General features: G+C 40.7%; 2 protein-coding genes across 2 annotated transcripts in view; both read left to right on the top strand.

Moving 5' to 3' along the window:
- The first annotated feature begins 88 nt into the window (after positions 1–88).
- myd88 (MYD88 innate immune signal transduction adaptor) lies at positions 89–4323 on the top strand. Its single transcript, XM_042399630.1, has 5 exons — positions 89–732; positions 1417–1542; positions 2651–2828; positions 3359–3450; positions 3565–4323. The coding sequence occupies exons 1-5, from the start codon at positions 423–425 to the stop codon at positions 3717–3719; spliced, it is 861 nt and encodes a 286-aa protein (XP_042255564.1). The 5' UTR covers positions 89–422; the 3' UTR covers positions 3720–4323.
- Positions 4324–4873: 550 nt separating this feature from the next.
- The window catches only part of oxsr1b (oxidative stress responsive kinase 1b), a 38834-nt gene continuing 22438 nt past the window's right edge, over positions 4874–21269 (top strand). The window contains exons 1-3 of the mRNA XM_042399274.1: positions 4874–5418; positions 12338–12450; positions 18651–18759. Of these exons, the coding sequence (XP_042255208.1) occupies positions 5349–5418; positions 12338–12450; positions 18651–18759 (292 nt within the window). The 5' untranslated portion in view covers positions 4874–5348. The remainder of the gene's footprint in view (positions 5419–12337; positions 12451–18650; positions 18760–21269) is intronic.

Here is a 21269-nt window from a genome sequence, read left to right as displayed (position 1 = left end):
TGCAGTAAATTACATTTTCTCAGTGTGAATTTGAAGGCAACCATCTCTACCTTTTTACCAACATTTTCCTACTGCTGCCCACATTTGCTAAATCACTAGGCTATGAAAAGGTGTTGTTTCGTTTCTGGTCACCAATGCCATGACGACAGACAGACAGAATATTAAGAGGAAGTCATGTAATTGGAGAACTTTCTGTCCAGTGTTTTCAGGAGGTGGACCCGTAGAACTTCTCCTCCCACGGGTGACGCGGTGGGCAGTAAACATCATTTGACATCACTTCCGTGTTCTCAGGTAGACTGTGGACACTATTGTAACTTGCTATTTTAAACGACGTCGTCTGTTACTATGTCTCCTTTTTTTGTGATTTAACTAAAAAAAAAAAAGCCTGATCGCTCCAAGGAAGTTTCTGGAAACTTTCGAAAATGTCTGACGCCGATTCAGAAGGTGACATGTGGTCGACTCCTCTCATTGCGCTCAATGTGAGTTTTAGGAAAAAGTTGGGACTTTATCTGAACCCCAGAAACACAGTGGCCGCGGACTGGATGGCTGTTGCAGAGGTCATGGGCTTCTCTTATCTGGAGATCAAAAACTACGAATCTTCAAATAACGCCACCATGAAGGTTCTGGAGGACTGGCAGGCTCGGTCTTCAGATGCGACGGTGGGAAAGTTGTTGTCAATCCTAAAGGAGGTGGAGAGAAAGGACATCGTGGAAGATCTCCGTCCTTTGATAGGTGCGTTCAAGTAGTTTGGAGTTTGTTTGGGCATATAAATAATGAACACCGACCAGTTACGAAACGAGGCTTGTTTTCGTCGCCCATCCTGTTCATGTGCATCAGGAAATGATTCACAGATAACGGAAGTTAAGTCATTATTGATGTATTATTAAAGCATAGGTTCAAAGTTTTTTAAATCTGTCTTAAAACAACAGTCAGGTGCCCAAATGAACATGGAAACAGGTTTTTATTGCTGCAATCATTCCTCCTGTGCATACTGACCATTAGATCCCTTCATAATGTACTTACAATGTAAATGATGGGGGAGTCCTCCATCTGTGCAAAAATGTATATAAAAGTTTATCTGAAGCTAATCTGAACCATCAGTCGTTCAAATGAGCCAATTCAAGTAGATATCTTTCAACGTGCTCAACAGGGAAACACAAAGAGGGAATCTGATGCTAAAAATACTGTAAATGTGTCAGATATCCGCTTGATATGACTAACTCAGACTGCTGAAGCCTCATATCAGCTTCAGATCAACTTTCAAATGCATTTTTGCACAAAATGATTGTGGACACGCTGTGGATTTTGTCTCCTATCATTTTCATCATCCACATGCTATAACTTGTCCACAAGCTCATTGTGTGCAGACTTACTTATCTTTGTGTGATGTGTATTTAATATTTTTTGTTGCATCAGATGAAGATGTCAGGAGGTATTGGGAGCAACAGAAGAAGAGGAAGGCTGAGCCCCCAGTTCAGGTTCATGAGGTGGACAGCTGTGTCCCTCGTCCCACCGGTATCACCCTGGAGGATGACCCTGAAGGTCAGTATGCTAGACAACACTAGTAGTTTTTTTTTTTTTTTAAAGATACTGAATAAGAAATACAAGGTAATGCTGGTATAATTACATCACAGCAGAAGCACATGGGTCAGCCCAAGTCAATTCATCATAGGCCTCTTTAACTGAAGACACTTCACAGGTGCAGATAATCACATTAATTACGGCTGAGTTCCATTTAGCTGCTTCGGTTTCAGGGTCCTCGTGTTGTACGTGCTTGCTCTCTGTCACACTGTCACAGCTTTCTGGGACACTTGATTAGAACAGAGCCATTGCTAATGTTATTAGCTGCACCTGTACTATTCCTACTATGACAAGTCAAAATGTCTGCTGTTAAAAATGCCCTTTGCTTCTTTTAACAAGGTTTACGACATTGTTACGAAAGAAAGAGGGGTACTGCTTGCAGGTTACCCAGTCCCTCCAAATCCAGAATATCTTCTGTAATTTTGGTCAGAATTAATATGAAATTAAACTTTGTAGCAACGTCAGACGACACTTTGAGCTGTTGAAATGGAATAAATAGGATAAAGTAATGTGAATGTTACAAATTATTTATATTAATTATTAGCTAAAAGTTGCTTCCAGCTTGTTCTGCATGATTTATATGTGTGTGTGTGTGTGCACAGCTGTTGTCTATTCAACACCAAGAGAGCAGATTATGAGTATGCATAAATGCATGTTAATTAAAAATAGTAAAAATAATAATAATAACACTAGTTTGGTATTTTAAAAAAAAATGAAAGTGTGACTTTGTAATGCAGTTTAAAAGCCAGTATGTTTGCACAAGTCAAACTGGAGATATCTATTTATCTGTGGTAAGGTATCGCACAGTAAAAGCCCAACTTGTCCACTAATCTGACAGGTCATCTCAAGTTTTTCTCACTCGTGTTTGCAGCAACCTGCACAGTCTTTTGGTTTCCTTATTATGCTTATGTTGTACTTCTGTGGAATACATTTCATTTCAGTGGAATACTATTTTTTCCTAGTTTATTATATGTACTTGTCCCGACTTGCAAGCTGTTGTGCAGTACTGTCCTTGTAAGACTAAACAAAGTTCTATTATTGAATTTAACTGGAACTGAATTGGATCCAGGTGCTCCTGAACTGTTTGATGCCTTCATCTGCTACTGCGAGAGCGACATTGAGTTTGTCCATGAGATGATCCGGGAGTTGGAACAGACGGAGTACAAGCTGAAACTGTGTGTGTTTGACAGAAATGTCCTCCCAGGCTCCTGTGTTTGGACCATCACAAGTGAACTCATTGAGAGGAGGTGGGAAACAAACATATGATAACAATGTTGCTATGTTATGTTGATTTGTTCTTTACTTTATCCAGCCAATTTTTCTAAGAAGACACTGATTACATCTAGCCAAGTCTGATGCTTGAACTCAAATTAGTTCAACACAACATGGCAGCCAAAGCAATGATATGGAGCCAGTATATCATATGTAAAATGTTTGATTTCTGTGCTTTTTAAGTATTGATTGCATGCAATACAACTTTGCATTTTGACATATTTCTGATGCAACATAGACTTCTGCTTGCACAGTCATCAAGACTGACGTGGACCAGTTCTTTTTAATATCACACCCAAATATATTTTAATGTCTGTGGGTATATCATTAGTCTTAGTGGATGTCTTAATGGAAAGTTCACTGATAAAAAGAAGTAATTGCAGGAAGCTATACCCACCTTATTAGTTTCATTTTACACAGAGCAAGAAACCACAGAGCAAGTTTTCTGTGAAAATCTCCCTCACTTTACCACAATTCAATATACCATATGTGACCCTCTGTGCAGGTGCAAGAGGATGGTGGTTGTGATCTCAGATGAATACCTTGACAGTGATGCCTGTGACTTTCAGACCAAGTTTGCTCTCAGCCTCTGTCCTGGTAAGTTAAATCATTCTTACGATAAACAGCTCTATCTTTCTTTTTCTGACATATGTTTGCGTGTACATGTTTCCTAGTTTGTAACTAACCTGTCATCCCTTTTTGCCATTACAGGAGCTCGAAGTAAACGGCTTATCCCAGTGGTGTACAAGTCAATGACAAAACCGTTCCCCAGCATCTTACGCTTCCTCACCAAATGCGACTACACCCGGCCTTGCACGCAGGCCTGGTTCTGGGTACGGCTGGCCAAAGCTCTTTCACTGCCATAATCATGGACCTCCTTAAAATCATGGAGTTAAAAGTTGCCTTATTATTCCATCAAAATGTGTCAGGCAATGCCCAAACATCACAGGTTCAACTTTGTGCTATTTCTTCGTGATCTTCATCCTACTGGTTTCTGAATGTAGTTCTCATTCACTCTGTGTATTTGTTAGTAGAAGCAAGCAGTGTTTGAGTGCTACTATACTGTATGAATTTCCTTTGAAAATGACAGTGATTTCTGAATATTATCATCATGAAACTCAAATTGCAAACACTGCACACAGCTGTTATTATGCCAATCAAATTTCAAGAATACCCTATGTTGTATTGTATTTATTGAACGACATTGGTATCTTGTGATTCAGCATGTATTAAATGCTCTGTAAAAAGCTTTTGCACGGGCCACTTCCTCTTTTGAAACAACTTCTAGATGAGATAAAAGTTTGAGAGGAAGAGATATTGTGATACTTTCGAAAGCTCAGTTTTACTGATTGCTGACATCTGCCTCTCTCACTTTCTCTGTTACCATGATATCCTCCCATTTGATTCTCTATTTTTGTATGTGCTCTTTTTTTATGCCTGTTTAATAAAACGTGAATTTATTCTTCCTTTTATTAAATGGTCTGAGTGAAATATGCTATAAATAAGTTTAATGCAGCATTTACTGGCAGCTTTCTTTTATTTAAAAAGCTTATGTAGTCATGAAAGCGCAGTAATTCTCCAGCAAGTGTCGTGATTGTGCAAATCCCACATGTCATTCCGTTCACCACCAGTGGTGGCGCTACTGAATGCCGTGAAGAGGGAACATTTACATTTTGCAGTTAACATGTTAGCACCCAATCACAAATCAGAGAACGTGGTGCTGTCCAATCACAGGACAGGATGTTCCTGGAGAATTACGCCCCCTTTTCATACGGCTTGATTCGTACTGTTTTTATGCCCTGATTTCAGCCTCGCAGGTAGCACTTCAAAGGCTGTTTAACGCCTTCACGTGCTCTATCAATCAAATTGTTTAGGTTAGGAAAGACTTGGGAGTTATTAGAGCAGGACATGCTAATCTTAGCGAAAGAAACATGTTTTGTCCTCTGCATGACAGGAATGTAATACCTGAAAGACTTGGTAAAGGGTAAAGAGACATATACACAACCACAGCCGGCCATGAAAAGTGTGGCGGAACATAAGCTAATTTGTGCATGTCCTTTTCAACATTTAAACAATCTTTGTAGTATTTAAAATATGTCGACATTATGTATAAATACCTTGAGCTATAGGCAAAAGTGTTTGGAGACTAACGGTTTAGCTTCTGTCTCGGTCTATGTCTCGCATTGCCTTTAAACGGTAGCTGTACACCAACCAGTGTATTTCCGTCGTTACTGACAACAGAGCAGTGCGGTCTAACGTGTCACACCCAACATGTCCGCTGGGAAGGTCCACATTTGCTCAGTAGGAATGCGGTGGGCGGGGCTGCTAGGCTAGTGTCAAACTTTGGGAATGACAGGAGTGCTGCAGGATTCGCAAAGAAGGGGAAGTGTCGCCCTTGTTGGTGCTGTTTGGACTACTTTGACATCTTTTTACGCACAGTCCTTGGATTCACCACCTTTTTTACAGATAGTACGGCCTCAACAGACTCCTCAGCCATGTCGGAGGACCTGAGCTCCCAACCGTGGTCCATCAACAAAGATGATTATGAGCTACACGAGGTGATTGGTATGTGATCCGTAGCTTGTTAGCTTAACGTATTTGTTAACCGACAGTCTGTGAATTGCTGGCCGTTTGCTCACTAAAAGGGGGGGTTTAATACCGCTAGCATAAGCCCTAACGGCTTTGAAGTATAAAAATGAGCAGAAGGCATCTTCTTTTTTTTGAGCAAGGGTTGAGTTCATCGCGTGTGGTAACCAGGCTATCCTAGCCGGGCGGTGTTTTGACTTGGAGTCAGTGGAATGTTTCAAGGGAGAGCGACTACTCCGTCCGCCGGGGCTATGCCGAAGTAGTAACCGAGCGTTATAACGTTACAGACTATTTGCTGGAAATGAACCGCTTTTATTGACCGGTTGGTTATCCGTGTGACCAGCTAGTTCAATAATTGCATTAATATGCTCTAACTAGAGGGAATGCTATGTATAATTTTACATAAATATGAACTACATCGTTAATATGTAGTATATCAGTGTGTGTAGTTAAGACAGAATCCATCCTACACAGTAGAATTGACATTATAAATAACATATTCACAAATTCATCCCTTTTTATATAGGAAAGACACATTATTGCGTTGTTAACCTCAAAGAAAAATGTCAGCCTCATAACGTAATCGTACATAAACCATCTTAAATTTATATTGAATGTGTTCACGCCCATTTCCAATTAGCATATACTTCAGCATAGGACTTTTTCCGAAAACACTCTTGTTGCCAATGCAGAGAGCAGAGATTGTACTTCACGGTCCTTCCCAGAGTAGGGTATTGTTTTGAACAGTTTACTGCCTGAATTAATCCAGTTATGCAGAACTCTTTGTAGAGGAGTAATCAGTATTATGGGGTATCAAAGCATGTCACTCACAGAAAACTGGAAAAGTCATGTAACAATTTGCTGGGTAACATCACCAGTAATACTTTGTTTTACCTAGTCTGGGATTTAACCATTTCATAAAGTAGTTGCTTTGTATGTATGCCCAATTTTCTCTTTCCACTCCAGTGTGACACCTTTTCTCTGCAGTGTCAAGCCTCGAGGAGTCCTGAGAATGGCTTTGCAGGTTGGCCGGCCTGAGGAATGGCAGCTTTTACTTGTGAAGTTATGAAATGCCCCACCCCACAAATAGCTGACCCTGTCCTACCTTTGGCTGACTTTGTGAAGAGGCAGAAGGAGAATAAGAAGGAGTGTGTAACATATAAGCAAAGTATTGTCCTCCTAAATCACTTAGTTTGTGCCTCTGGTTTACTTTACCCAAGCGCTGCATGCTTCCTGTAGGGGGAATCTGTGTGTTTATAGAGGGCCCATTCTGCAGGCCCTAAATTAACCTTTTTGTATATTTTTCAAAGAGTTGAATTTAACCCATTTCTACATTTCCCCTTAAATTTCTTGGAAAATTTGAACTGGGGCACCACACAAGATAACGCCCTACAATTTTAGCACACTGAGATAAAGCCCCTCTTGTATAGAAACCAGTTCTGTGGCATTTTCCTACGTAATGTGTCACTCAAATTGTCAACATCGGTTTGAAACTGGTATGGCTATTTCAGGGTCGGACCGCAGCATGCATGCATACTTACTTAACTTAGAGTTGAGACAAGTGATTGATGATGATTATCGACTTATCTTCGGAAATGAATTGCACAGTTAGCCTAGTTTCTCCTCCTTGTTTTATAAATTATTTGTGGTCCTTGAGTGTGAAAGAGTTGGTCGACATTGTACATCATCTAAATTAGCAGAACCCTTTGTGTGAATCTGTGTCCTCGGTTTCCCTGTGAACACAAGTTAAACAAGGAGACTCCTCCTGTTTGGCATCTGTTTCTGTTCATATTAAACCTTGCCAACAGTCCCGTTGAGCTCTCTCTCTCTCTCCGCTCAGACAGTCATTGCTTGATTACTCTACTACCAACACAGCTTTTTAAAAGTCAAATGGTCTCAGTTGGCACAATTTCCTCTTTTAGGTCTACTATTAGATCAGTGGTTTGTTAAAATCAATGTCAGCTTTCCATGTCTTATTAAGGATCTTGTTAAGGTCAAGATAAGGAAAAACTATACACAAGCACACTGATGAACTCTTCCTGTTCTTGTTGTGGAGACTGCGGGATTACATTGAATTGAAACCCCTCTTTTACTCAAGTTACCATCTTGACATTTTCCCTCAGGGTTTCCTTCAACATGCCGCCACTCTTAACACTGTAGGAATTTAACGTGACAAAAGGTACGAGATAGAAGCCTCAGTATTTTGAATTCCCAAACAAATGGCTTGAGTTTTAAAGTTTGTAGTGTGGGCGCCATCAGTTAGGAGTGGGCTCTTGTGGTGTTTTGGGGTGTGTATTTAAGGAGAGGGCGTGTAAATACAAGTACCAAAGTATTACAGGCTGCAGTGTGTATTTGAAAGTTTATATAAATAGATGTTTTAATTTAGATATTTTGCTGATTACAGTGCCAGGTCAGTTGTGTGTCTCTTGATCATTACGTGAGGCATCAACAGGTAGCCACCAGTCAATAATGCAGGCAGGAAGGGGTACTGTATAATGGCTGAGCAAGGCTGCCTACAGCTCTGCTGCTCAGCTGGAAATGGGTGTTCTGAGGATGGCCCTGCACACCCAGCATGCCCAGCAGAGCTATTGTTTTGGTACCCTCTCCATGGAAAAATGACTTGTTATTACATGGTTCATATCCACTCTTTTCACCTCAGTGAGCACTGGATCATACTTAAACCCACAGGAAAAAAAAGTACAGCTTGCACTCTCACTCCGGATCAGACTTTGGGTCATTCGTGTTGGCAAAACTGTATCGGAAACTTTCTGCTCCCACTGTTTGTATCCACCGGCAACCATGTTTCCTCCCTGTTGCATGTCCTGTCCCTCCGATGGTTTTTCGAAAACTAATGATTGGGTTCAAGGGAACTTACCACAACAGCACGCAACCCTCTGCCTCACATTTCTCTCAATTAATGTTCACTCCAAGGTTTCAGCCACGTTAATTCATCTCCAGATATTGGAGGAGTGAGTGCACACAGGGGGCGCCGTGTCCGCTCATGCGATTGCAAGTCATGTGTGACATCTCTCATTGTACCTTTTGAATAATGTGTGGAATGTCAGCCAGGTATGCGGAGGAAATGTAATAAAAAAAATGGCTGACGTCAGGCAGAAAACTGTCCTGGCGAGGTCAGGAAAGACAAGCTGCTGCCACACCGCTGGTCACGACTAATGAAGAGGGGCATTGACACAGCCCCCATGTACTGACCATTAAGACGCTAATTCAAGGCCAAGCTAATCTGATAAGATATTATTGTACAGGCACAATGTACCTTTTGCGCTTAATGAACTAGAACAATGAATGTTCTGTCTCGACCTTACTGAGCCCTTTTTGACCAATATTTTCACCTTTTCATCAGGGAAATGATGGCCCCATAATGTGAGGTATCATTTTATTCAGAGTCTGTATCTCATGAGTAACAGTCCATAATGACTCTTTAATGAAACCTTGATATTAAAATGGCCTCTTGGTATTTTCAGGGTCTTTAAACAGCTTTAATAAGCATAATGTGGCTGCTTTGTCTGAAGGGAGCCTATTATTCTGTTTATTATACTCCTCTGTGTTTTGCTATCATGCTTATTTATTAGACTTCAGAGAGATGCACTAGAATAGGAGGAATGCAAACATTCTGTGCTCGGATGTCGACTCCCAAAAGAGCAAACATGGTAGCCTAATGAATAATGGTGAGCCCTCACAAGAGTATGGAGGCTTAAACAGTTAAGTCCGTCATGACGAAAAAGCTCTACTCTTGCATGTCGCGTCCACACATTGCAAGTTGTAGTATGATGGCCATAAAGCGTTCAATGTCAGCTGATTTGTTTTGAGGAAACATGCTTACAGAAAACATTGGCTGCTTTTCCAAAGATCATCATTGTTTTGTCAATGTTTTCTCCCTCAGAAAGGTTTTTTTTTCACACTGCCTGCAACTTTTTTCATTGTCTAGAGAGGACGTATCCCTTTACATCTAGCGATTTAACAGATTGCTGCACGTTTAATTAAAACTAAATATGAAGAAGGATTTTACATTCTGACAAAAGCCTAATTATCTAAACTGAAATTATGGAGTGAAGCTTAACTTAAAGAATGAAATTTAAATTGAGACAGTAACTGGAGGCCTTGGTATGTGTTAAACTCAGCCACATTAGGGAAAAAAGAATTAGGGGTCAGTACTAGTTTTTGACTAATTAGCGGGATAATTATGATGTTAATTACTGGGAAACAGAAAGGAATGATCTGTGGTATATCTACTGAGAAAAGCTTTCTTAGGTTTGTAGATGTTTTCTTTAGATGTCTGAGTTTATATCAGAAGGAAAAAAAAACAAGGAAAAAAGAACATCTCCATAAACTGCACTTACTTAAGTGATATTTATATCCAGGCTTTTTGTAATTACAGTCATCTCAAAATGTTAACAACACTATGAAAAATGAAATAAAACACAAAAAGAAATTACACATGGAAACAAAATGGAAATCACCAAACCAAAAAGCTTACATAACTCTGTCGGCCACGTCAACGCGCCACATCTTCAGCTGGCAGCTGGATCATCTTCATTTGATTTTGCCTAATGTGGTAACTTAATATATAGATTTAATTTAGCCATCCACTTTCAAAACAAGCTAAATCAATTTTTTTTTTCTGTGCAACTGGAAATAAACGATATAGACACAAGAACTTTGGAAGTAGTTTTTTAATTTGTATTTGTAAAAAAGCCGAGTCCTATTTTATCCATAATCTGTTCGTTCATTAATTAATTTACAAAAGAAAGAAGGAAAAAAAACCACCTACTGCTTGATATGCAGCCTTTATGTCTGTGCCAGACGGTTTATTAGATTAGATGTTGGCCTGAGTTTCTGAAAGCCCTGGCACTACTGCAGTGCCTCTCATTTGCTCTTTTGTGTGCTTCCTCACATTCTGATGGTAAGGATAGTGATGATGTCAGTGTGAGTCGCTGTGAGGAGACGTGACATGTGCGGTGTATTTTATTTTGTACGATTTTTTATGACTTGTGTCTGTAATGCCTTATAGTAAAGTCTGTTTTATTACTCTGTGTACATCATAGAGTAATTACCTGATATGCAGCTTTGCTTAGAACCTCAAAGGCCTCATGAAATATTGAATAAACATGTAACTGGATATAAACGGTACGAGACGTGAATGCTCAGCTGGATAACCTTGTGCTCAGCTTGGAAGTGGCAAATATCAAAAAGAGTATCAGGTCTATATTAACTCAAGGTCCCAACTGGCAGCTAGATTGGGCTTCTGTTGGTCTAAATGGCTCAGAGAGCCTCGGTGCCCTTTGACCTTCCCTGCTGCAAACCCAACAATCTCCTCCTTTTTCCATCCTCTCTACACACCAAGCACACATGCTCTCCATCTTGTCCAGCCACCCCTGACGACTGGCTGTTTGTTTGTGTGGAGGAATTTACACTCCACTGTGTACAGGGCAACTGGCTCCCTGTGGTCCAGCCCAGGCTGAGTGAGCTCCCCATCACTGGCTCACCTCCAGGGGTTTGTTTGGTATTGGTGGAGGTGGAGGTGGTGGTGACGGTGGTGGTGGTGGGGGGGGGGCTGGAGGATATATTTACAGCATGTTCAGCCCCTTGGTTTTGAGCAATGGCAGAGCAATCCGCGATTACTTGTCGATAGATGGCACCCACCGCAGCTGTTCGAAGACGTTCAGATATATTTGCGATGATTAAAGTGAACCTAACTGTCAATTTGTCATTGTCAATGTCAGTGGATTATTGGAGAGCAAGCGTTTCTGCTTAATGTCGCGTTGAATGGCTTTATCCTGTATTATTCTCTGCTTTTCTCATACACCCTGAAGTCATAATTATCTAGAATGAAAACAGTTAAATAAAAAGTGGTCACGTCTTGAGGGACAGCTTTACTTTTTAATTAAAATCAGGGAACTGTTTTTTTTTTTTCTTTAATACGGCCTCCCACCTTTTTTTAAAACCTCCATACAGTGCTGGCTCAATGAAAACTCTAAACAATGAGCACTTTGTTAATATTTGGGCATGGCTAAGATGAGGGTAAAGGAGGTTAGGAAAAGCTTACTGGAGGGTGGACTAACACACTCTTCCACCCACCAAAGCATCTTGCCAGAGGAGAAAGTGCTCCTAGCATCGCTCAGCGTCACGTATACACCGGAGTTCTTGTGGAAACAGCCGCGTGTATGTTTGTGCATGACATTAAATAAGAACATTGAGGGGGCCGTGAAATAACCTCACACGATACAGGAACAACAGGCGCACCTCTCCTGGGGAGGCTTTTACTGAGACGATTACATGTTATTCAAAAGAAAGATTAGCCCACTGTTGTAGGATTTGAGCTTCAATCAGATTGTAATCTATGTGTTGTTTGCTATTGCATCAAATAGTAGTTGTGGTAGTATAACATAGCATAGATTTCCCACTGTTGCACTGCAGTGTTCTGCAAAAGTCGTAAAAGCATGGGAAACCGTATTGTTTGAGTCAGCTGTGAACAAAATCTTTAAATTGTGCCAAGGATATAAAGTCCAGAAATAAAAGAGACATTTCCAAACTGCATACCTTGGTCCTGTCTGAGATGAGTCCCCAGAGATGTGCTTGGTTTAGCAGAGTCACCAGCCTCAATCAGACCTGCTTCATCAGGCAGGATTTGGAAAAGCTCATTCATAATTGATGACAGTTAAGCTGTACCGAAAAGAAATCGGATGAACCGTCGAAGCAGAACTCTGTTAAACCTTCTTGAACTCGGGAGAACTTTATAGTAATGGATAAAAGTTAGGTTTATTATCCTACAGTCCAGTAGTTTTTGAATGTAGACAGTCTGCACATCCTAAAGATGTGACCATAACCTGGATTGTGTGTGTTTTATGTGCCAAAGCTGGGTTGTTTCTCTCTGTTTTAGGGAGTGGAGCCACCGCAGTGGTTCAAGCAGCCTACTGTATACCACGCAAGGAGAAGGTGGCCATCAAACGCATCAACCTAGAGAAGTGCCAGACTAGTATGGACGAACTCTTGGTAAGACACACACACACAAAAACACACACACTGCTCATTAAATGCACGTTAAATTGAACATTTTTGTAACCTTGTTACTTTTCATGTGTGATCAAAGGGAGCTACTCCCTTCCAGCACGAGATTGCATTTAGGGCTTTGTCTCTGTGGTCTGTACGTGTGGATAGAGTTAGTTCCACCTCTGCTTTTCATTACTGGTTTTCTCCCAGCCCTCTTCCAATCATCCCTGTCACTTCAAACACTATTCTGGTTGTTCTCCGAAGGAAACTCCACTCACTGCCAGGAAACTATTAGACCACCGTGGGACATCTTCCTGAAGGCTGTATTGTGTCTTCATACCCTCAATGCAATCTTGCTCTGCTGCTCAGCACATCATTTACTGTACGACATGTGGTTTACAATTTAGCTGAAGAGGTGGAAGGATTATATCCCTGTACGTAGAGATGATTATGTGTTCATTTGTGGTTAGTGGTCTTTGAAGACGGCAAAGTTTCTCACACAAAATATGTATTTGTCAAACCATCTATTTAATTTGTGGGTTACTTCACAGAAGTATGAGAATTAGAATTATATTTTGAATGAAAAGGTTAGAAGATGTCACACTACTTTGTTTAGGCACATTCAAGGGCAAAATTTGTGTGTTAACTGTCAATTAGCCTTATGATCCAGAGCCTCCACAGATACTAGACCTCAGTTTTTGGTCTGACACTGTTAAATGAACTGTTATTAACTTAGCCCAGAGGCGTGATTGATGGATTTTTCCAGTCTTCTCTCGTAGTTCCATCCAAAAGTCTGTGAAAGTAACCTGTAGGCAATAAATATTGTGTAAACTTATATGTGTCCATGAAAGATTATGGCTAGCGATCACTGGCAGGTTTCTCATTCTCATTACTCGCTGGCAAACTGAGGAGGAACCCTTCCCCACCCAACCCCCCAACTTCTGGAGGATGAATCAGGGGAATGTTGCTCCCGGATTCTCAGAGCAGGCGGTCACATGGAATACAGCGAGGTCAGATTTCCTGCCTGTGGTTTCCCTCCCCACCCAACCTCCCCCCAAGCCTGCTGGGTGCCCGGTTAAATGGCGAGGAAGCATTAAATTGAACCCAGATTGCCGTTTTTTTTTTTTTCCTTTTTTTTTTTTTTAAAGAAGCAGCTTTGAAAGAGGTTGCCACAAGTTTTTAAAGAAGCCTGCAGGTCTTTAACCTTTTTACTGTGAAATACTTGAATGTCAGAAAAGCAATAATCTGTCATGTCTACGTGTCTCCATATGCTGTGGTATGTTGTAGTTATTCCTGGCACAGTGATTTGATGGACAGGCGCTTTTGAGGTACTGGAAAGCTGGATCAGATGAAGAGGCGGTTTGTTTACAATTTGAGCATGGTGCAGTTGGAATATCCTCTTGCATAATTACAGCTATTGCTTTTACTTGTTTATTAAAAATTATGATCAACTATATTGTCTATAAAGTGTTTCTGTGGCAATGGATGGTTTACTATATAGCAAAAATCCATTTTTGGCTTTGGAATACCTTAAAATACCTTGAGTTTTCTCAGGGTGACCTGAGAAACATATTGAGTTTGGAGGTTAAAATAGTTATTTCTGGGATAGCAGGTTTGAATTGAGCTCAATCGAGTGATTCAGAGACATATTTGTATCCTTGGCATTAAGTTTACCTTTTAACAATGAAGGCCCATCAATTGCAGGTTGGCAGCTTCTCCATTCCTCAATAGCTTTGCATTTGGGTGCGCGCTGTTGAGTGATTGGGTCACAGTGAGTGTGTGTTAGGCTCTGAGCAACCGATAGTGACGCAACATTGCTTCTATAGTGGCTTCTCTGTGTGTCTGCCATCAGTGTGATTCTGTGGCACCAGTTTGTGACCCAGCACTGTATTCAAATCGTAACAATAGGTCATTTATTTATTTTTTTTGCTCAGTTTCAAGGTTCTTAGACACGCCAAATGCTGAAAAGATCAGACCTAATGTAGAAAAATACAAAATGTCACAGATGAGTGTTATTTCCTGGAGAATCTATGTTGACAGATCATTTGTTGGCTACACCTACTCAAAAGAACTTTGGCTCAGATTCTGCATGAGGTCAACGTACATTTATAGACCCATCACAAGATGGAATAGGTCAGTTTCAGTTCTATTTATTAGATGAGCAAATGTTACATCACTCATGTTCCAAAGAAATTGCATTTGAGGAGTATCTAGCTTCCCCTGTTTTACCAATTTCTGGTGAACATGTGACTACGGGATAGCGTGTAATGTCAAGGAGATATCAGTCACAAGCTACTGACTGTATGAACCAATGCTATAAGGGAAAGTTTGAAAGGTGTGGTCTGATGATGTTATTGATTTGAGTTTTTAATCTATGGTCTGCCTGCTGATCCTCCTGTTAATCTGTGCTTTTTATCCTGGACATAAGTTTGAGATATGGACATGATTAATATGTAAATCTTAAGTTTAATAAATGCCAAACTAACTCATGCAAATGTAGTGGGGAGAATATTATGGTAATGGTATGCAACTTATAAATGTAACACAGATGGTCATTATCACAATTCACTTGACAATGATGTCCTACACAGGTCAGCATATGCACTTCTTCTTATGTATATTTGAAATTCAAATTTAATGAGCAAAGTATTGGTGCTGTGTGCCTTGGATCATACTGTGGCCTTGGAAAATAAAACCATTTGTGTTGCAGGTGGTTTTGTGAGGTGTCTGTGGTGATTTGCAGGTCGGATTAATTGAATAAATCTGCTTCGGTTTAGGATGAGATCATTGCAACACCCACAACCGCACACAAAGACCACAAGAACTAATTCCCTTTATCAGTTCATAGTTCTCTTTCTAAAATGATTAGTAAACAGGAAATTAATCGAATTATTAATTGTATGTAAAGTCATTTATTAAGTAGAACCACCAAATATTTGATGATTTGAAGACATCACATTGGGATCAGGAAACTAGAAAATTAAATGAGAAATGTTTCATTGAAGAGATGACACTGTGTATTAAGATTGGTATATGCTGATGTCCTGATCAAAGTGTTTTCACAGTGGTTTCCCTGACTGGTTGGACGAGCTTTATCTCTTAATAAAGATCTCCATGTAGCTTATGTTAGGACTGAGGAAGTATTTTACCCATCTGTTCCACATGCTTGCATCAGTGACTAATAAGTTCACACAAGAGACGTTACATAAACTACATGCATGATGTACCTTTACAGGAATGAGTGTGACAGATGCTGCGCAGCAGTTGCCGGTGTCATCATGCATGAATACTTAAAAATGTGTTTACTTTCCAGTCAGCATTGAGACGTCTGCAAAATATTTTCACAGAGGAAAATTTCCTCAAATGTCAAAGGTTACACGTTGGAGGCTGCACAGATAGAAGTAGTGTAAAAGGTTTTGAGCCATGAGAACATCTCCAGTATCGTTGCTGCAGCATAGGTTTACAGTGACCTAATCCCCACAACAAAGAGTCTCTCTGATTCTCACATTGTCTGCTGGAAAAGATGGGAAAACCTGCCAGCTGCCAGACCACGATATCCTCCCTGTTATCCCATTGTTTTTCTTCTCTGGGGTTACCCTGGCCCGCAGAGCTGTGGTGACCTGCCTCTTCCACTGTGCTGAGAACAGAGGGGGGGTGTTCTGCTCAACTGAAGCCAGTTAACAGCCAACAGGCTATATCATTTATTGTTCTCTCTCAGCCTGTAGTATCTAGAGAAAGAATGATAGCCGAGGCAACTGACAGAGTTTGTCATCTGGCCCGACAGACTGGAAGTTATTAGACTGCTTGATAATGAAAAACAGCTTTGGTTCAAAAGCAGACTGGTATGTGGGCTCACCTGTTGGTCAAAAGACTGTTGTTGGTCAAGCTGAACCTTGTGCACTGAAGACTTCTCAGGTTCTCTCTGACAATCCACAGGACAACTGTCCTCTGTGGATTTGTGTGTATTTAAACATGTCTATACCTGTCACGGGCCAGTGGGTTTGTTTCATGCACAATCTGTATCCACCCTTATTATGACTCAGTTCACGTCCTTCTTCCCTTTTTGTCAAGTGCTTTCTAATGGCATCATGATGTCACCTGCCTGCCCTAGCCTCTCTTGGCGGAGGCGCTCACTGAAGGCCACAGGCTCAATAGTGATGACTCTGCTGCTGGTAATGCACATTGTGTTAGCTAAGCATTTATGCTAATGGAACATTAGGCTTTGATTGCTTGCTGTCTGACCCAGAAGCGTCTATTGATTGATCACTTTTATCAAATGTTTTCAGGTTGAGTTTTAAGGTTTCTCAGTTGACAGGCTTGTGGTTCACCAGTCATGGTACGACACTCAATAGCTGTTTTAAATAATGCTTAAATATTGGGGAATAGGCTTGTTTGTGGGGAAACCTGCAATCAAATGAGATAGCCGATATCGATTTCACCTCTGTGCAACCACCACAGATATGCTTAGTATCAAGAAAAGGGGGGATGGCTGGCTTTGCTCCATCAAAAGTAAAGAAAAGAAAAAAATAATAAGCTTCTGTTTGCCAAAGTATTCCTTTAAATGTAAAAAATAATATTCCTATGAAACATTGCTATCGTAAAATATACTCTCATGTCATTCATGATTAGATCACGGCTGCAACTAATGTCAGTTAATCTGCTGATTATTTTTGGGATTAATCGGTTAATTGTTCACAGTTTCCCTAAAGCCCACAGTGACATACAACCAAACAACCAAAAAATAGCAAATATTCACATTTGAAAAGTTGGAAACAATGATTTTTTTTTTTTTTTGCATTTTCACCTAAAAAATGAGTTAACGATTATTCAATTATCAAAACTGATGTCAATGAATTATCTGTTTTTTGGTGATTCAATTAATTTTCAAAAGAGCTAATTTATGACACATTTATTAAGAGCTGCAGCGTCAATCAATCCATTAGTTGATAGAAAATTAGTCAGCAACTCAACCATTTTGACAATCAAATAATCATTTTAGTCATTTTTTGAAAGCAAAAATGCCAAAACATTAGTTGGTTTCAGCTTCTGAAATGTGATGATTTTATGCTTTACTTTGTCAAACATGATAGTAAACTCATTATCTTTGGGTTTTTGTTTGTCGGGGGGACAAAACAAGACATATGAAGACGTCACAGTTGACTCTGGGAAACTATAACGGGCATTTTTCACTATTTTCTGACAATTTACAGACAAAATGATTAATCAACAAAATAATTGGCATATCAGTCGATAATGAAAATAATAGTTCTAGCTCTGTTGTCATTTCAAAACTTATTTACAGTATTATTCTTGAATAGTTCAAGACTGGTTGTATTGCTGTCCTAATATTCCTCACATCTCACTTCAGGTAGCTCCTTAGCAGTCATATGCCTAACGATTGCAGCAAGTACAGAGGTGCTGTGGTTTAGCTGAACTCCAGTAACAGGTTCAGACATTTGTCAAGTATTCAAGTGCCACAAAACAAGCAAAACCACTGTGATTCAGCGGTCCCACCTCTGACGCCAGCTAGATCTTTTTTCTTAGGAAGCTTGTCTATCCTCAAATGACTTTGGGACTGGTGCTGAAGTGATGGATTAGACCTCTGTGCCAGCATTACCTCAGCGTCTCTTGCTTTCCAAACACACACACACACACACACAAACACAAAGAAAGAGAGCTTTGCAGCTGTATAAAGGGCTGAGCAACGGCTGTTTTTTTTTTCACTTCTACATGGATATGCATTATATTAACCTAGCCTATTTCTCTTCCGACTACTGACGTCATTAAGTATTGCACTAAATTTCAAAAATAGCTGCAGCATCAAAGGCATAGGCATTTATTGTGACCACATTCAGTTGATTTCCTCCCGGCTGTTCCACACCTTTAGTGGGGGGCAAATAAGAATAATAAAGTAGTAGGTACTATGTGTGTCTGAGATGAAAATATAAAGAAGCTGTCTGTTAGCTTGTTTATTTCAGCACCATGGTTATTTGATGCCTCAGCAATAGGATTAATGAATAACAATAATAATTAACAACATCACATTGGCTCTGATATGAAAACTCAACCAATCTCCAACCAAATGATGATGTGGAGTGTTTACAGATTACATCAGCTTCATTGTGTTAATGGCAAATGAGTCGTGAAAACTGCCCTCTCTCTAGTCAAGCATTTAAGTCTCATTTCGTGTTTTCCTCCAACAGAAAGAGATTCAGGCCATGAGCCAATGCCACCACCCAAACATCGTGTCTTACTACACCTCATTCGTGGTGAAGGACGAGCTGTGGCTGGTCATGAAGCTGCTCAGTGGCGGTAAGTACATTTCTTCCTCCATCATCTGTCCAGTCTCTTATTACACTCAACTCCTACCTTTTAATCTGAATGTTTAGATCTCATTCATATAAATAAACTGGAAGTATACGGCTGGTCTTAAGTCATATCAAGGAGGCCCAGAAATTTTTGGCAGTGCCCTCGTGATGATGAGAGAGGGACAGTATGAAGAGTAGGGCTAGTTGCTGCTGGTGATGTTAACTGTGATTGTAGGGAATGTGACAGCACTGATCCTCATTGTGTCCCCCGTGAGCTGCAGCTCTTTCCGGCTTTAACTCAGTACCGTGCAGAAGCTAATGACAGAGCAGAGGTAATAACAGCCCGCAGGCCGGCGTCATGGCATCCATGTGGCAGAGCCGCAATTAACTAGTGAGAGGAGCACGAGGAGGAGGCCACCATGGAGAAAAAGTCCTCAAAATGCAACAATTGCATCTGCATCTGATTACATTGTTGCTTTTAGTTTCCCCAGGAACATATAAAATCAATTAGCATCTTACTGAAGTTACTAATAGTAACTATCGGAGTATTTGTGGCTCTGGATGAACCTGTGAGCTCTACAGGAAGAAGTGCTTTTACAGCAGACATGTGGGAGCAAATATTTGTCAAGCAAGAAACAGAGGGCTCCTCTAACTCAGAGGTGACGACAGCATGATGAGAGTCATCTATTTACAAAGAGGCAAGAAATTGCCACTCGTCTCTCTATTAATCCTGCTTTCAGTCTCACACACTCAATTATACAAGTACAAGTGTACACAGATACATGTGCACACTAAACATTTACACTCTGTCTCTACCCTTGTTCCCCTCTGGCCCCCAGTATACAAGGTCCCACTGTAATGGATAGTGCCCAGGTGGCATGCCTGGCTCCCTCGGATACACTCGAGTCATGAGCCGCTTGGCAGCCGACTCGCAGCTGGGCCCGAGGCACAGTGCCCGCCAAGCGACGCCTGAGCAGACGGCCAGCCTCACAGCAGGAGCAGACACCACTTAAGATGGCCTCTCGCGTTCCCCTTATCCCGGTTGAACAGAGGCCCTTGATGTGGAGTTTTATTGTGCAGAGTAATTAAATGATGGCCATAGTGATGTCTGCCATGGAGACGGAGCTCAAATGAGGTCGGGTTTATAGACCATCACTCCACAGGGCAGAGCATACCAGCCCCAAGGAAAGCCAACTCCTGTCTGCTCCTCTGGCTTGATGGAGCGTAAGAAACCCCCCTCCGACTTTCCCCTGTCTTCTGGCTTCTGCTGTTGAAAGACTGACAACAGCTTGACCGTTTTCCAATTCTTAGTGGTATGTCACTGTCGGCTATTGGTATGCCAGTGCACTTATAGATGGTATGTCATATGTTACATTGGCAGACACCACTGTTCACTCACTAGCAGAGTAAAGTACACCCTGTTCCCCAGGGCGTACTTCAGCAGTTGCCAAGGGGTATGTGGAAAGATTGTGGAGTTGCTAAGCTAATTTTAATATATATATCTATATCTATATATAGATATAGATATATATATGAATTATGATTTGGTAGAAATTAAATTCATCCACATATTTGTCTTTAGGAGATAAATAAATAGGATTACAAATTGGTGTGAGGCTAATATTTAATGTATTTATTGTCACTGTAATCAATAAACTACCAGCTACAACAGGCCGACTGCACAGGACACACTTCCCGCTGCCCTCTTCAACTGTAACACCACATGACTCGATTTAGAGTTTGTGAAAACTAGCTAGCAAGCGAGCAGATGCGTCAAAATAGGAAGGTAAAAGTAATGGATATATTGGTTGAAACATCCGGCTTCTGACACTCCCAAATAGTAGAAGTTTGAATGCCAACTTGACCAAACCCACTGAAAAAGAAAATGGGAACACTAGCCTTCGACAATTCAAGGATCACTATGTCTTGTATAAGAAAATTATTGTAGCAGATATCCATTTTTTATATAATTGATGATGTGAAAGGACATCTATATTAAAACTGAATCAAATACACACATTTGGAACATGACAAGTGGTGTCAATTAGACATTATTAAACTCTTTAACCGCTTTTTCAAAATTGTAAAGTAATGGTTTTTAGGTGTAATCCAGATCCCAGTACAGCATTCTAGACCATGTTGTATTTTTTTACCCAGAAAAGCAAAACTCCAAAAGGCCTTATCTTTGCAGAGACTGCCCTCCTCTCTGGCAAAGCCATTCAAGGTCAAACCAGTAGACCTGAGCTCTGAGGTAGGTACGCTGAAGGCACAGGGCTTTTCAGGAAATTACTGTCCGGAATGTGACATGTGAACAACTGTTTCGTTGCGGTGCCGCATAACCTGTCACTTACCGAATTCACATTGGAGAGACATCAACTGAAAACCCACAGGGACAGAATATGAGTCATGCTAAAGCAAGCAGAGGAATGTGTTCCCAGGAGATTAATGTGAAGCCTTTTACTGACCTACAATCACTGCTGCAGAGCTCAATTGGATGCCATTCAGAGTGGAAAC

This window comes from Thunnus maccoyii, chromosome 21 (genome assembly GCF_910596095.1).
Source record: "Thunnus maccoyii chromosome 21, fThuMac1.1, whole genome shotgun sequence".
Lineage (NCBI taxonomy): Eukaryota > Metazoa > Chordata > Actinopteri > Scombriformes > Scombridae > Thunnus > Thunnus maccoyii.
This window is presented reverse-complemented; position numbering and strand designations above follow the sequence as displayed.

What these genes read in the sequence shown, in the direction of transcription:
- myd88 (XM_042399630.1), top strand. Translation starts at nt 423, where the DNA reads ATGTCTGACGCCGATTCAGAAGGTGACATGTGGTCGACTCCTCTCATT. An exon ending in AGATCTCCGTCCTTTGATAG is followed by an intron (nt 733 to 1,416) that starts GTGCGTTCAAGT and finishes TTGTTGCATCAG; the next exon opens with ATGAAGATGTCAGGAGGTAT. An exon ending in CCTGGAGGATGACCCTGAAG is followed by an intron (nt 1,543 to 2,650) that starts GTCAGTATGCTA and finishes AATTGGATCCAG; the next exon opens with GTGCTCCTGAACTGTTTGAT.